The 16,966-nt window shown below is 34.7% G+C and overlaps 2 protein-coding genes across 2 annotated transcripts; both read right to left on the bottom strand.

Annotated features, from left to right (window-relative positions):
• Positions 1–168: 168 nt before the first annotated feature.
• Positions 169–5,704, bottom strand: LOC145555628 (potassium channel AKT1-like). The gene is made up of 12 exons (XM_081617371.1): positions 5,520–5,704; positions 4,448–4,816; positions 4,129–4,186; positions 3,709–4,026; positions 3,253–3,498; positions 3,023–3,121; positions 2,858–2,890; positions 2,579–2,764; positions 2,126–2,326; positions 1,916–1,991; positions 1,122–1,718; positions 169–547 (listed from the first exon to the last, which is right to left on the bottom strand). The coding sequence occupies exons 1-12, from the start codon at positions 5,702–5,704 to the stop codon at positions 267–269; spliced, it is 2,649 nt and encodes an 882-aa protein (XP_081473497.1). The 3' UTR covers positions 169–266.
• A 3,995-nt stretch (positions 5,705–9,699) lies between these two features.
• LOC145641572 (potassium channel AKT1-like) lies at positions 9,700–15,487 on the bottom strand. Its single transcript, XM_081692421.1, has 12 exons — positions 14,854–15,487; positions 14,007–14,372; positions 13,849–13,906; positions 13,425–13,742; positions 12,586–12,831; positions 12,327–12,425; positions 12,111–12,143; positions 11,841–12,029; positions 11,523–11,717; positions 11,339–11,414; positions 10,519–11,085; positions 9,700–10,400 (listed from the first exon to the last, which is right to left on the bottom strand). Exons 1-12 carry the CDS (start codon positions 15,060–15,062, stop codon positions 10,120–10,122), a joined length of 2,637 nt encoding a protein of 878 aa, XP_081548547.1. The 5' UTR covers positions 15,063–15,487; the 3' UTR covers positions 9,700–10,119.
• Positions 15,488–16,966: the final 1,479 nt, after the last annotated feature.

Genomic DNA, 16,966 nt, shown 5'->3' on the forward strand with positions numbered 1-16,966 from the left:
ACACTATTCCAATTTTGTACAAGATAATATGGTTCACAATCTTCACACCATAAAAAGAGAAAGCTTGAAGAAATTCTGAGAATGTACACGAGTAATTTCTCCTTCAAAAAGATGTTTTACATACCATGTATGTAAGTATGATAATATATGTGAGCAGTTTCATAATCACTAAGTTCATTCCACAAGTATTTTTGCTCATGTACGAACTTTGGACTCAATCAACAAAGACGAATACAAGACTCAAGCCTGGACTGGCTTTTGCTAGCTTAGCTTACATTATTAGTCTTGTCGTCGCATACTAGATTAAGATGATCACCATCTCTAATGAGTTCGATCTCATCAATCTCAGCTCCGAGTGCAGAGACTATTTTAGTGCAATGGCATCCGAATTTTGTGCTACCAATTTCGAGTAGTTCTTGAATTGTTTCGGGCAGCCTAACGAGCTTTGAAGTCTCACTCTTTGCTGGGCATTTGAGTATCACTCTGGCAGATGGATTTCTCAACGTCGTAGTGCTTGTAAAATTGTTTATACTAGTAGATGTTTCACCTGCAATACGTAGGAAGTTTGTGATTTAGATGTAGCAACAATCAATAATATGAATTCGTTTTGTGTCATATTCTAGTGTTGAGTCACTTAGCAATTAGGTCACTTTTGAGTCTATTGGATTAATATTAGAAAAAGTATATTAACTAGCCATATTAATTTTCAAGTGCAGTGTTCACATGGGCCGGGTCAAATAAACTTCGTCGAGTTGAGACAGACAGTTTTTTCCAAGTCTATTTGTTATGGGCTAGGCCGCTAGAGTGTGTTATATTAACCTGATTTTCCCTTATTAGAACTTATAAAAATTTATTTTAGTTGTAATTTGTACTTAGATAACCTTATCAAAACTTATTTTTCCTGAATTTAAATTATCTGAACTTATTAGATTTGAAATAAGTGAAAATAAGGTGAACAGAACATTATGAACCTAGCATTTTCTAGAATGATTTAATGCTTCATTTTGAAGGCATGTATATATGATCTTATTGAAAAAAAATGGATGATCAATTGTTTGAAATGGAGTAAAGAATAGGAAAACATGTAATATGAAATGCTTGTTGTGCACACTCATGCTCACCTCTAGTAGCAGCAGACACAACTCCAAATAGCGAATTTTGAAAGACATTAGGCCGACCTCTCGTGTGAGTGTGAGTTTCAGGCATCTCATCATGAACACTAGGAACCAAATTAACCTTCTCCAATAATGTGCCAGTACTTGGGAACTTCACTAGGGAAGTAGTAGAACCAACGTTTTTATCAATGATCACTTCATGATCTGATTTGAGGCTAACCCTCTTTGTAGTAGTAGTACCAAATAATGCTTTAATCTCTGCGTTTCCATGAAGATGAGCCAATATCCTTGGTGTCACCCCATCTTTATCATGCTTGTCAATGTCCGCGCCATGCTCCAAAAGGAACCTTACAACAGCTACGTTTCCATTTGTAACCGCGGCATGAAGTGGTGTAGTCCCATCGCTCTTAGGCAACGTTACATCTCCCCCATGTCGTACAATGTTTTGTAGTAGCTCTAGGTTGTCTTGCTCTACAGCATAGCAAGCATAATGAGGTACATCACCGGATGCTAGAGTTGCGCCGTGGTCAACTAGTAACTTAATCAAAGATTCAGGGTGCTTTCCCATTATTGCATCCCATAATGGAACATATCCTTCTGAGTCTGTATATATGAAAAAATAAGTTAATCATCAATCACTCATCAAGTCATCAGGAAAGCCCGTGCCCTTTTTGTCATGCTGACTCTTAATACCATGTTAAATGAGTAATTCCACTAAAAGTTTAAGCTGATGCGTGGTTGATGCCTAGAAATAAGTTTTTATACTCTTTATCATATAGCACATTGATTTCAAAATATACCTCGGATATTTGGATCAGCCCCATATGCTAGGAGGTGAGTCACACAGTTTTCGTTTCCATTGGCAGCTGCAATATGCTGGAGAAGGTATTTCATAGAATCACAACTAATGTATGAGTAGTGGAGATTATATCATATGATAAACTGTGTACAAAAATACTAATAGAAAGTGTTGGATAACTCGTTGTAGACTCAGAGTAATCTCAACATACCAGAGCAGTGCGGTCTTTGAGGCCTCGTTCATTTGGATTGGAGCCTTGTTTCAACAAACGTTGTAGCAATGGCTCTTCTCCTCTTCCAGCAGCAAAACATAAATCAAGAGGCAGATCTGTTTGACCTTGAGCTACCATCTTTTCGACATCATTGACAACAGATTGCATTAATTCATCATCCTGTGCAGTTGTTTTCAGACGCTGTGACAGCAAGAAAAACAATGTTAGCAGTTAAAGAATGCAGGGGTAAGTATCTGCAAGATCGACGATAAATAAGATCAACATCAGCACTTGTCGAATTTCAGCATAAATCCTGTAGTGTTGCAAAACAAATTATGGAAACTACAGAGTTACAGCTTTAGTACTTTGTTCAAAAGTCACAACATTTTAACGTGTGTATATAAATTAGTGTGAGATGATCTCGCCTAAAACAGGCTCCAGCAATTTACAAACCTCTAGGAGATTACTCATAATAATTGCTCCATCTCCAACATTTGCCTGGATAAGATTCAGAAGCGAAGTACGATTCAAACGCAGCAGCTGACACAGTCTCTTGGTACGGACAGTAAAGAGCTGTGGTCTGTAACAAAGAACACCAATCTCTCCACACACCTCACCAGATCTAACCTCTCTAACAACCTGTAAAAAAAAAACTTCCAACAATAAACCAAGATCTTGAAAAATGATTTTTTGAGTAATATATATGCAATTATATCTTTAACAAAGTGTTACCTCTTCATATCCATTTTTGTTGATAATCAACTCCTGCAAGGAATAAGCGCGTAAATCAGATGCCAAAATTAATCTTGTTTCTATAAGCTATCAATATCTTATAATGATTGAACTCGGATAAAATAAATGTCTGTAAGAGAATGTAAAATAAGGTTTTCGTCTTACCATTGAACCAGTGACTAGCACATACAGATCTGTAGGTGCTTCATTCTGTAAAATTACATCTTCCTTGGGTGGGAAGTACTCTGCTTTCATCTCCGAAACCTAACAACACCAAAAATAATGTCATAAGTAATTAACAAGGACTTATTACACAATGTGCCTGTCAAAATGTCGTTAACAAGATGATAACAACAACAACGAAGCCTTAATAAGTTATGATTCAAGAGACTAACCAGCTGAAAAAGCAAGTCATTGGACACTTCGCGAAATAGGTACACCTTATCAAGCAGTGAGTAGAAGAGGTAATGTGAAATACTTGATTTGATTGCCTTAGGAAGAGATTCAAGAACCTCTTGTTGTTGTAACCCTTCTGAATCCGCTCTGTACTTCAAACACAAGTGACTAACCATTTGATCTTGGAGACGAACCGGAATCTTATTTCTTTGTCCAAAACTAGAAGCAGCTTGAAGTTTATCCCTCTATTGTTGGTACAAGAAATATACATATTTAGTCGTACTAATTGGAGACGCATGAAAATATTACTCAGACTCTTCATTTTACTTCAAGTGCCCAACTCATATCTGTGACACGAGTATGAGCACTTGACACTATACCAAATCAAATTAATAAATAAATTAACCGAGTCTGACACTTGAACACGTGCCTAGTAAATAAATTAGCAGACTTACAAAGTTTCTGGTACGGCTAGTTCGATGAACCACTAAGTTAGTCATATTTCCTATCAAATATGCAGTCAGTCCAAGATTGAAGAGCATGTAGAATATGACAAAGATCATCTCCCTTAAATTCACAGGATGTAAATCACCATATCCGACTGTCGTGACAGTGGTTATCGAAAAGTAAATTGATGTAACATACAATAACCATAGATTCTGAGTCTCAAAGTTCTCGACTGTAAGACCAATCCATGTATTTTTCGGGTCAGGGTAACTGGCAGCTAGGAGATAGTAAAAGCAGGCCGCCGAATGAACCGTGAAAAGAGTTGTCTACAATGAAGCAAGTATATCATACAAATTTAGATACACAAACACATAAAATTTTAATCCGAAAGAAAAATAATAAGGCGTCATTGAGTTCTAATTACTCACACAAATTAGCTTGCAGCTTCGAATGAAAAAATAGTTGATTTTTGGATCTTTCTCTAATCTGTGAATGAATGATAAAAAAAATTTCAATTAGATTACTATCGTGCACCATATATACTTGTTTCACGACCTCTTTAGCAGGCAGTAATAAAAAGCAGTAAAGAAAATGAATATGTGTGAATTACATTGATATAAATTCTTTTATATCACGTTAATGAACCAACTCAACTAAATATTTAAATTTATGGTTGAAGTTCGTGATTAATTTATTTACTGTATCAGATCTACTAAATGAGTCGTAAGCGTAATACACAAAACTTACCTCGAAATCATTTTACTGACTCTACGAAGACGCCAAAGACGTAGCATACTAAACAATCCATAGACTCGAACGTTGTGAGGGAGGATTTTTAGAACAAGTTCAGAAGGAATCGTCGATATAGTATCGAAAACAAACCATGTTCTAAGGTACCTCCAAGCAATCTTCTTTTTGTCATCGACTAGAAGGTATGTTTTCTTATCGAGGTACGCGACGAAGAAGCTCAAAAATATATCGACAGCAAAAAATCCATTGACAATGTTATCGGCGATAGCAATGGCCTTAATTGATGGGTTTTGTAGGAAGCCGAATTCGAATGGAGATGCCCATGCCGTATAGAAAACCAACAATACCAGAAACATTTCCCATGATCTGTATACATAAAATTGTTGAGATTAAATTTAAATAATTGATCATAAGAGTATTTGATTTGTCCCAAAATACCATAATAATGCTTGTTTTGTTGTGTGCACACATGTTGAGCTTCGAGTTTGTTGACTACTCTTGTGTTGAACCTGACTCGAATTGACCTGACCTTAGCGTGCTTAATCAAATGGTTAACTCCTTAAGACTTTAGCTAGAAACTAAAGTTAGTTAGTTACCTTACATTACTCCTTCCACTTCATAATGATTGATTGATTATCTAGTTGACTTTTCTTTAAATTTTATTGAAAACAAAATTAATTTAAATTTCATTGAAAAATGGATTTGTAATCATATATACCAGGTAGAAATAATACAATCATCTAACTCTAAAAATAATCATCATTAATGTGTTAATTATCAAATACTACATATAATATTTAAACATACCTGTAATTTTTTTTTTCATTGAAACAAATTTAAACATACTTGTATAATTTCAAAATGTTCCGTATATATTTCCCCTAGGAAATACGTATAACAACCAAGATGATGAAGCCAATTAAAGTCGAAGTCAAAGTCTACGAACATAGGAAAAAGGCTCAATTTGAAAATTCATACAATTCTTTTTAGCCATTTGTAATTTGTAATATCCTTGTGACTCATTTGGACCAAAAAATTAAAAATAAAACATACATGAAAGAAATGTTACCTATAACGGGGATCACGGGGGGCGATGATGAAGCGACGGAGGGCGATGCCTCGGTTGCTTTGAGCACCCAAAGAGGGCAAGATGCCATTGGTGAGACTAAACTGAGTGGTTGTACCACCAGTTGAAGATCGGTCTCCCTCGTTCAAATTTTTCCCACACACTGAACTCTTTACCCAACTATTCATCGTTTTTAAAACAAAAATAAAAATACAATTATTTCCCTCCTTTTTTTTGCCACATCTTTTATCACAAACTACAATTTCATTTTCTTTATATTGGTATCTTTTTATGTGAACTTGAAAGAGACTAAAAAGAATTTTTGAAATAGTCAACTTGTATAGTTGTACACTTGTACTTCATTATTTAGAAAGATTAAAAAGATGCCTTAACATTATTTTATTTTATTTTTTTTTATAAAAAAAATCTCTATGTAATGTTGATTTTGATGGGTTATAGTTGACTTAATTTGATCTGTTAAATATTTACTAAACTCTTTTGGGGACGGCTTATTTCTTGTCAATTACGTGTATGTAATTAGGATGAATGATCTAAGAGTTAGTAAGTGTTCCATACAAAGTGTAGAAGTTTAATTTATAATCTTATACTTGAATACTTAACTAAGTAATGTATGTTTGTGTGAAATGAAAATTATATATGAAAATTATATAATAGTCGTTTGAAGTATGAATACCATAATGTTTTAATGAATATGCAGTCAATTTAATTGACTTATTTTTCTCAAATTATAAAGTATATTTCTTTATTTTTGGTATAAAATAGTATCATCAACAATTTTTATTTATCTAATTTTTAGTTTCATTCATATAATTTTGTCCATATTTTATAATTTTTAAAATATAATTTATTTTGTGTTAGATTAAAATTTTAAAAAATTATATTTGCATTGTATATATAATGTGTTCATATTATATTGTAAAAAAAGAGACCTATTATGATAGTCATATGTTAAAAGACCAACTCAACCAAAAGCTTAATCTGATGGTTGAGGCCCAGGACTATGTTTTATACTCTATTGGTATCAGAGCTAGGTTTAAATGGTTGAGACCCATGAATATGTTTTATTTATTTGTTCTCTGTTATAACCTCTATTGGTAGTAGACGTAATAGTAGAAAACAGATTAATAAATTCCTTCCTAAATATTTTTCTCTGGTTTGGTTGGTTATTTGAAGCTTTAATTGCTAAAAGTTGATGTATTAGCTAGATGTCGGTGGTATCAGAACCAAGTTGGGTTGTGTCGTGATCTGAGCTAGTATTATGGACAACTCACATGTGGGGGGGAGGGGGGAGTGTTGAGCCTATGAGAAAAACCACATGTGAGTGAAAGTATTGTCCCACATTGAAAGAATATAAAAGTGAAGAGAAATATTGGGATGTGTATCCCACATTGAAGAAAAGAGAAAGTCGTGTCCACTTTATAAGGCTAAGGGGCTACTCCTCTAATTGTCATATGGTTTTGAGGTGGAACCTCCTTGGTCGTATAAAGTGGACAGTTGTAATGGGTGTGGCCCAGGCCCGTTTATCATCATATCATATTTCAAATACACGAGACTTGATTCTATTAACCAGTTTCGGGACTGATGCTTGAATTACAATGCTTTGTAAATTAGCTATTTATACCTAAGGATTTCTAGTTTATGGGAAAATACAAGTTAATCTGCCACATAAACGAATTTTTGTTAATCTGATGACATTTTTGTAAATATATCGAAAAAGCAGGGTCATTTATTCAGTACTTTTGGTGAGCTGTTCAATTACTGTTTGCTTTTTGCTTTTACTATTTGGTGAGGAAATTACACATGTACCCCTCAACTAGTATATGAAAAGACGCATATACCCCTCCACTGCTATTTGAAAAGACAATTATACCCCCAAATAAACAAAAATTTGTTTATCTGAAAAATTGACTGGATATCCCTCCTAGTTTAAATGGATATTGGAATAATACTGGTTGACTTTGGCTTGCTTTCTTAAATTCTTTGAGTGTGCCCTACAACTTCTAGGCTTCTTAGCAGTCTGGGCCCAACACTGACTAACCTGTAAAAATTACTTTCTCTGTTACACATTATGTGCAACAAATTAAAGAGGTGTGCACATTTCCCAAGACAAAAAATTAAAAGGCATGATTAACAAAGTGGGGGCATGTAATTAGAGTAAAGTGGATGGTTATTTAATTCATCCCACAAACCACCCACCAGGCCACTAAACCGCCCACACCACCACCCAGCAGGCCACCCGACGCCCACCCCACCGAATAAAACCACCTTAGCCACCACCAAGATCCCAACATCCGCCCCGGCCACCTCGTAAACCACCAAGAAATCACCCATAACCAAATAAACACATCCAAAGAACCTCACCCATCATCTCGAAATCGTCGTACCCGCCTCGAAATACCCATCTTCCCTCCTCGAAGGTGGTGGTTGAATTTGAGGGGAGATGAACAAAAAGAGGGGAGATCGGTGCGGTGGTAGTGGTAGTGGTGGTGGCGGTTGAGTGGTGATAGTGGACTGGTGGTGGTGGTGGTGATGTTAGCCATTGAAGGTGATGGTTGAAGAAGATGGTTGAACGAAGGAGGTGCTGAGAAATAAGTGAGAATAAAACTACAGGGGGTTGATTGGGGTTGATTGGTTGAATATGATTAGTTTAGGGATGAATTAGGTAAAAATCATTAGATTAATTTGAGTTATTAATAACTTAATAATATTTGCTTTAATGTATACCTTAATAGTCTAAAATAGCCGCCTCCCTCTTCTCTCTTTTCTCTCTTCTCTCTCCTCTCTTTAGGGTTTCAATTTTCTTGGTCGTTTAGGCCGAAAATAGTCTAATTTCTTCGGAAATTAGACTATTTCTGACCCTTTTCTTCAATTTAATTTGCTTTTTTGTTATTTGATTTGTTTTGCTTTGATTTGTTCTCTCTGTTTGTGAGAGTCTGTCCCAATTTTTTTGGGTTTTTCCCAATTTTTTGGGATTTTGATTCTCATCTATGGATGAGAATTTTATTTTTAGGGTTTTAATAATAATTGAGAAGGTGATTTGGATTCATATGGGTTTAGGGTTCGCCATTAACTCTACGATCAAAACATCAGCGCAGATTGCGAAGGTCTCTACTTGGAAAGATGCAAAGACATCGAAAATCACTACTCGCGTCAAGTTTGAAGCGGTGGAGTGTGAGCTATGCCCGATATGCAAAATAGTTATGATTTTGATTGTAAAAGTTATGTTATTTTCTCTAGATTTGTGGTTTACAAATCTTTATTATTGTTGTAGATGTCGTATGGCTATTTATTAATGATAACATTCTTCTTCTTGTAAAAAAAAAAAAAATTATTTGCTTTAATGTGTTAATTGAATTTTAGTAAGGGCATGTTGGTAATTTTATTTTTAAAAGTTTACTAAAATAGAAAAGTTTCAGTTTGTTGCACATAATGTATAACTTCCGTTTTTAGAAAATGTTGCACATAATACGTAACGGAGGAAGTATTTCGGTACTAATATTAGAGTACTCCGTATAAATAAAACGTTGTAAATTTCGTACTCCGTACTATGAATTAGCTAGTATGGTCAACATTTAACCAAAGATAGGGGTGGACAAAGTAATTTCTCGGTCATTGTCTCTGCTTGTGTTTATGGGGCAGCGACCCCAAACTAAGAATGAGTTAATGATGGCTATATTAGTACTGTACTATTTAGTATGATTAAGTCATAAATATGGCCTCCCAGATTGAGGAGGGCCAAATTAGACTGTTATGGACTATGGATATATTTGAAATATAGAATTGTATGATAAACAATTGGTCAAAGTTAGCAATTTAGCAGAAATCCAAACAATTGTTTGGTGCAATGCTGTGATCAATGCTTGCAAGTTCTCCCAGTATACCAGATTGTGTTTTAATTTTGAGACATTGTTAGATTCGTCTTAATGTGTGATGTATATCAAAGTACAGTATTACGTCAAATCTTGCTTTGAAATGCAACGGGATATGTGGTAGTCCGGTTGAGGTAAAAGTCACCATTACTAAGTACTAACTATCAAGTATATTGTTTTCTTCACATAGAGGCAAATTAAAGTTGATCACTATATCTAATTAGCTCGGTCTCAATGACATTAGCTCTGCCTAAAGTACGAGTAATAAATTTTAATTTGATCACAATGGAATGGACATAAACAAACAAAAATATTAGCATTATATTTTGAAATTTAAATTATTACATCTCTAAATAATAATAAAAAAAAAAACTACTTTCCTAAAGCTAAGTCCACAACTTTATCTAACAACTTTCCTAAAACTCTTCCTAAACTTGCCATTAGAACACTTGGTACAACATAGTTGTACATACATTATAGACACAATTAATCACAAACTGTTTATTTGTGTTATCTTATAACCTCATGATTAATTTTACATTTCCTCGTAATTTTTTCATTATACAAGAAGTATGGATCATTTAGAGATCGAATTGTGGTAACAATGCAATATTACACAATAAAATTGGACCACCAATCCCTATATTGGTGATAATATACACGAATCCTACAAAACTTGTACCAAATAATATTGGTGATAAACATTATCATTGCTAGCTTTCAGGCATATTGATTTCTTCACATACGAGGCAAAGTTGATCGCCATCTCTAATTAGCTCAATCTCGTCGATTTCAGCTCCGTCTAAAGTTGTTACTTTAGTACAATGCCGTCCAAATTTTTTGATACCAAAATCAAGAAGTTCTTGGATGGTCTCAGGCAAAATAACAAGCTTGGTTGCATCGCCCGTTCCAGGGCATCGAAGTATCACTCTAGCCGGTTGGCTTCCGGAGAACGGGGTGCTTAAGTAATTACCCCCATCATTTTGTGATTCAACTGAAAATACAAAGCATTTCACAAAAATTTACACATCATGCATAATTCTCATCTTATATAAAAATGTACTTATTCCCGGACTTTAACTAAAAGCTTACTCGGATTGTTTTTATATTACCTCTAGAGGCAGCAGACATGAACCCAAACAGGGAATTCCGAAACGAGTTAACCCTACGACGAGGCTGCTTGTCAGCCCAAGTCACTTCTCGTGTACGTGGAGTGACATCCATAGACAAATCAGCACTATTAATCTTCTTCAAAGTAGGACTTGCTTCTTTCTCAGACCCCTTAACATTAGATTGTACACTACTCTCGTCTTTGGAACAAACTACCGCCTTTATATCTTCATTCTTAGCATCATTAGCCAAATCCCTTGGTGTTGTACCTTGAATGTCTTGCCTGTCCATATCCGCCCCGTGTTTTAATAGGAACTTGACCATTGTAGAGTTTCCATTATGAACCGCGGCATGAAGTGCAGTGCAACCATTGCTCAAAGGCAAGGTTACGTCTCCACCATATCGAACAACATCCTTTAGTAGCTCAAAATTGTCTTGCTCTACTGCATAGTAGGCATATTGAGCCGCATCGCCTGATGCTAGTGTAGCACCCTGGTCTACTAGAAGCTTGATCAAGGCCTCTTGCCTCCCTACTATAGCATCCCATAGTGGAACATTCCCTTCTCTATCTGTATAGCGAAAACTATGTAAATGGCATGGTTTTTATAATTAAGCATAATCTACACAGAAAAGTCGAAACACAAAAAAAAATATACTGGTAAACCCAAAATTGCTGATTTATTTACGAAAATATCATACTAACTGAGATTTTTTGATAATTTATTTACAAAAATGTCACTGGATAACCGATTTTTGTTTATCATGATAGTAAACTGAGGCTTCCTCCACTGAATATGTAAGTCTAGCAGGTTGTTAACGTACCTTTAAGGTTTGGATCGGCCCCATATGCAAGAAGGACAAGGGCACAATTTTCGCTTCCATTAGCAGCTGCTGTGTGCTGGTCATATGCATAACCAGAAAAGAGGCAACATTCAGAGTCAGTTAAGTAACAACATGATATGTATGTCGTAAAATGCAGACTTGGAGATGAGTAAATTCTACATACCAGAGCAGTACGCCCATTAGTATCTGCCTCATTTGGATCAGACCCTCGTCTCAGCAAATGTTGCAACAACGGTTCATCTCCTCTTGCAGCTGCAAAAGATAAACTGAGTGGCAAATCCATTCGGCCTTGAGCTAGCATGTTCTCTATATCTCTGAGAACAGATTGCATCAGAGGATCTTCCTGCGCTTTTAAATGCTGCGCCAGCCATCGAATAGGAATGTCAAAGATCAGTAACTACTAACTATAATATGTTTTCATTTATACTATTAATCAACCATTGAATTGAAAGCAGCTAAATATAAGTGCAAGCATACAAACCGCTAGAAGATTGTTCATGATAATTGCCCCATCCCCAACATTAGCCTGAACAAGATTCAGAAGAGCAGTACGATTCAGACGCAACAGCTGACACAATCTCTTGGTACGAACAGTAAAGAGCTGTGGCCTATAACAAAGAACACCTATCTCCCCGCATACGCCTCCTGAGAAAACCTCGTGACCAACAGACTGCAAGATATATCTTCTATCAGAAAAGTAGCCCTATCAGCTCGAAAAAAAAATTACAAAAAGAAAGGTCTAAAGACATGCCTGGTGAATTCCATTTTTTTCGACGATAGATTCCTGCAAGGGTTGCTTAAATCAGAGGCCAGAGATATGATAAAACTAGTAATAGGCATAACAGGATTGTAAAATATTAGATTAAAAACATTAGTATCACTCCAATAGTGATTGTGTTCAAAGTACTGAGATGATGAATTCGTCTGTTTAATTATATGCATAGGTTCGGAGAGAAACTTTACTCACCATGGCACCAGAGACAAGTACATATAGATCAGTAGGCGCTTCATTCTGCAAGATCACGTCTTCTTTGGGAGGGTAGTACTCGGCTTTCATCTCTGAAACCTTAAATAGATGAAATAAAATCATCATTCAAGCAAATGTATTTAAGAAATAAACACAAGATTGAGATTTATACGCTTTACTCGAATAAAAAGCACATAGTTTACAGTCAAAACATTCCAGTAAACTTTCAATTATAGTTTTGATTAAATCGGGGACATACCAGCTGGAAAAGCAAGTCATCTGATACTCCGCGAAACAGATAAACTTGATAAAGCAGCGAATAGAAGAGATGGTGTGAAATACTTGACTTGATTGCCTTTGGAAGAGAATCAAGAATCTCTTGCTGTTGCAAACCTTCTGAATCAGTTCTGTGTTTTAAACACAAGTGAGCAACCATTTGCTCTTGTAAGCGAACAGGAAGCCTATTCCTCAGTGCAAAACTGGAAGCAGCTTGAATTGTGTCCCTCTAACTCCAACAAAAACCCGAAAAACAAATGACAAGTTAGCATCAGAACAAACTATACATAAAAAATTGACAGTCCTTAAATATTCTGTTTCTGAAATCAATTATTTTTTGCAGCATTTGTGTCCCTGTAACTCAAACAAAAACCGGAAAACAAATGACAAGTTAGCATCAGAACAAACTACAGATAAAAATTGACAGTGCCTTAAATATTCTGTTTCTGAAATCAATTATTTTTTGCAGCATTTCTCAAACAAAAACCCGAAAACGAATGACAAGTTAGCATCAGAACAAACTACAAATTAAAATTGACAGTCCTTGAATATTCTGTTTCTGCAATCAATGATTTTTTGGCTGCATTTAGTTGAATTTAAGCATTTGATAGGGCAGTTAAGATAATTGCATTCAACTTTGCAACAATTTGTTTTTTAATTCATACAAAGTGTCATATTTGAACAACAAACAAAGGGAATGTTTTAAGGAAAAATATTGAAAACAGCAAAAAAAAAAACCAAAAACAGAAGTAATGCAAGGGCTGCCATACAATACATAGTATGTGTGCTGTAATAAAGAAGAAGAGCAACGAGCATACTCACGAATTTTCTAGTTCGGCTAGTCCCATGAACAACTAAGTTTGTCATATTTCCTATCAAATACGCGGTCAGTCCAAGATTGAAGAGCATATAAAAAATATCAAACACCATCTCCCACGTATTCACAGGATGCAAATCACCATAACCAGTTGTTGTGAGTGTTGTGATTGACCAGTAGATTGATGTCACGTAACGCAACCACAGATCTGCATTGTGGAAGTTGTCCATTTCAAGACCAATCCATGTTTTTTTGGGGTCAGGATAATGGGCTGCAATGTAATAATAGAAGCAGGCAGCACAGTGAACCGCGAAAAGAGTCACCTATTAGGACACATACAGCAGTAAGCTAAATGAGAAAATTCCCGGTAATAGAGAATTCATTCTTCTCCTAACAAGAATCAATGTAGAGCTTCTGAAATGTACTCACAGAAACTAGCTTCAAGCATCGAATCCAAAAATAGTTAACATTTTTATCCTTCTCTAATCTGTCCAAAAATGAAGGCAAAAATGTTTTAAATTTTCTAACACATTCACATGTCAAATAAAACATTAGTTTCCGCTTTATAACAAGGCTAAGAAGATTACTTGGAGAACATCTTACTAACTCTGCGAAGCCTCCAAAGGCGTAGCATGTTGAATAGTCCATAGGCCTGGACACTGTCAGGGAGAATCTTCTCCACAACTTCAGAAGGGACTGTTGACACGAAATCAAACACGAACCAGGATTTCACATACCTCCAAGCAATCATCTTATGATCATCAACAAGGTTGAAAGTTTGTGGATCTTGATATGCAACAAAAAAGGTCAAAATAATATCAATAGCAAAAAATCCATTCACAATGTTATCTGCAATAGCAAGGCCTTCAATTGGTCTTTGTAGGAATCCGAATTCGTATGGAGACACCCATGATGTATACACCACCAAACATACCAGAAATGACTCCCAAATTCTGCATAAAAATATAATTCAAAAAAAAAATTAGTCCAATAATATGCAAACTCAATAAACTAGTACATAAAAATTGTAAGAATCTAATTAGAATTAACATTATTATAGTATTAATCATGAACACAACTTTAAAACCCTATAATAAAAATGATCAAATTAGATCAAACAAAAGATTTACAAATCAAGATAACAAGAAACCATTATGAATACCCAATATTTCAACATTCTAAGATTTTTCTTTTTTTTCTACATACCCAATAAATCAAACAAAAACCCAATCATCATAACCAAAAAAAAAATGATTATAACACCAATAGAATGAGGTCAGCTACATGAACCAAGAATTTATCTCGTGTCAACTCTTTCACAAACATTCTCTTACACCATAAGGATCAATCATTCAAACATGCCAATCTCCATGCAATCAAAACAAAAACAAAAACAAAAAAAATTCCCAAGAACAAAAAAGAACACCACCCTACCTATATTCGTGAAGAAAAGGGGAGACAATGTAGGATCGAAGCGCGATACGACGGTGGCTTCGAGCACCAAGCGAAGGAAGAACACCATTAGAGAAACTATATGTGCTACTTCCATCAATGGAGGTTAACTCAACACTTTCATCTATGCCTTTCTTTTCTCTTCCTTCACCCCCACATATAAATGTTGAACTTAACCAATTTTTCATCATTTTTTTTTTCTTGTAATAATTTTCTTCTCTCAAAATTTGTGATTTTATTTCTCTAATTCTCTTTCTTTTTTTTTTTCTCAAACCTTAGATCCCCTGTTTCTGTTTTCCCTCCATCTTACACGCTTAGTCTCTCTTTAAGAGTCACTATTTTGTGGTAAGATCACGGGAAATAAAATCTTGGTTTATGTTACCGACTTACCAATTCTAATTTTAATTTTACAATTTAAGTTTAATTTATTTGTGTATTGTTGTTACAATAATTCTCGAATTTTTCATGGTTTATATAACTAATTAAAACCGACCCTTTATTCTTCGATTAATGATTTGAAATTGTTGATGCTATTCTCGATATTTTCTTAAGACATGATGAAAATTGGACCAAAAAATAAAAGGAGAAATTATGTGTAGTTGGAATCTCTTTTGGATTTTTTTTAAAGGGTGGACGATGATTTCCGTGAGTGTATTCTAATTCTATATGTATGTGATGATTCTTGCTTGTTTGATTTTGATGGTTGTGATATTTTTGGTTATTTGTTAATTTAATGTTATCACCTGATATTAGTGATTTGTTAGCTACTACGTACGAATTTGTAAAGTTGGCCAATGATGATGGCAAAAAGTAAGGGTACACGGATGATCAATGATCAAAAGCAATGGGAAAGTTACCAATTTAGTGTTTTGGTGCTTTGGAAAGAAATGAGTTATGCCATCCTAACGCAAAGGCACTATACTATTTCGGTGAGCCGTGAGGTCCGCTTAACCGTGCCAACTCTATATTTCGTGGTTGCATTTTGGCTCACCTCGTTATTATGAAAATAATTCACATACAATGATACAAATTTGAACCAATTATCATTTTATATAAAAGAAAAAAAAAAGTTAAAGGATATAATAGTCCAAGCACTAGTCATAACAGTTATTTCAAACTTTTTAAAAGACGAAAATTAATTTTTATGCTTCAATCAGTCAATTCACATATCGGGTGTATTATATTGAAAGTTTGTAACTAATAATAAGTAAGAAGGAATAATATAGCTTTGAGACAAAGTTGGAAAACTTTTTATTTGGCTTGTTGGACAAAAAAAAGTTGATCTTTTTTAGATAAAGTTTGGATGACTTTTGAAACATTGGGGTATGGCCAACTCACAAAAACTATCACTAAATTGAGCATATAACATAAGACTAGAGGTGGTATGCACAATGCAGGGCAACAAATATCAATCGTCCAACTTCAGCATCTGCCACTTGTTAGTTGTCCGTTGTCTTAACGAATAACTATCTGAATTTGACCTCACTCGGTTATAGGGGTGTTCAACAACCACTCATTTAATAGATCTTGTGATGATAAAACGGTTTTATTTTAAAGTTTACCCATATTTATTGGTAAGATAATATGTAAATTGGTAATTTGACTATGGGCATGTATGTAGTCACGTAGGCAATAAAGATGATGCAAGGGGAGGCTAAAAAACCCTACATTTTAAGTAGCTTTGGTTTTGTGAAAACAAAGATTTCAGCCATGTTAGTAGATGCTCCACAAATAACCCTACATTTAAGTATGTACCAAATATTTACATCACATCCGTTCAAAAAAAAAAAAAAAAAATTACATAACATAACAGAAACTCAAATGTCCTAAATCCATATTCAACTATTATCTTAATTTTAGGATATAATCATTACTAACTTAAACAAATTAAATGTTAAGAAAACATCATCTCATCTGGTCATCTTTGTGCATTTTGAAAAGTAATTATATTGTCTTAGCAAACTAAAGTTGGAAACTTTAAATGCATGTGACTTTAGTGAGTTTGTAATAGTGGTTTAAGACTAAGTAAAGTTGGGATGCTCTTAAAATCTTAAATATTATTCTATCTTTGACTAGAAGAAGGAATATGTTGGGG

This window comes from Chenopodium album, chromosome 8 (genome assembly GCF_948465745.1).
Source record: "Chenopodium album chromosome 8, dcCheAlbu1.1, whole genome shotgun sequence".
In the NCBI taxonomy this organism is placed as follows: Eukaryota; Viridiplantae; Streptophyta; class Magnoliopsida; order Caryophyllales; family Amaranthaceae; genus Chenopodium; species Chenopodium album.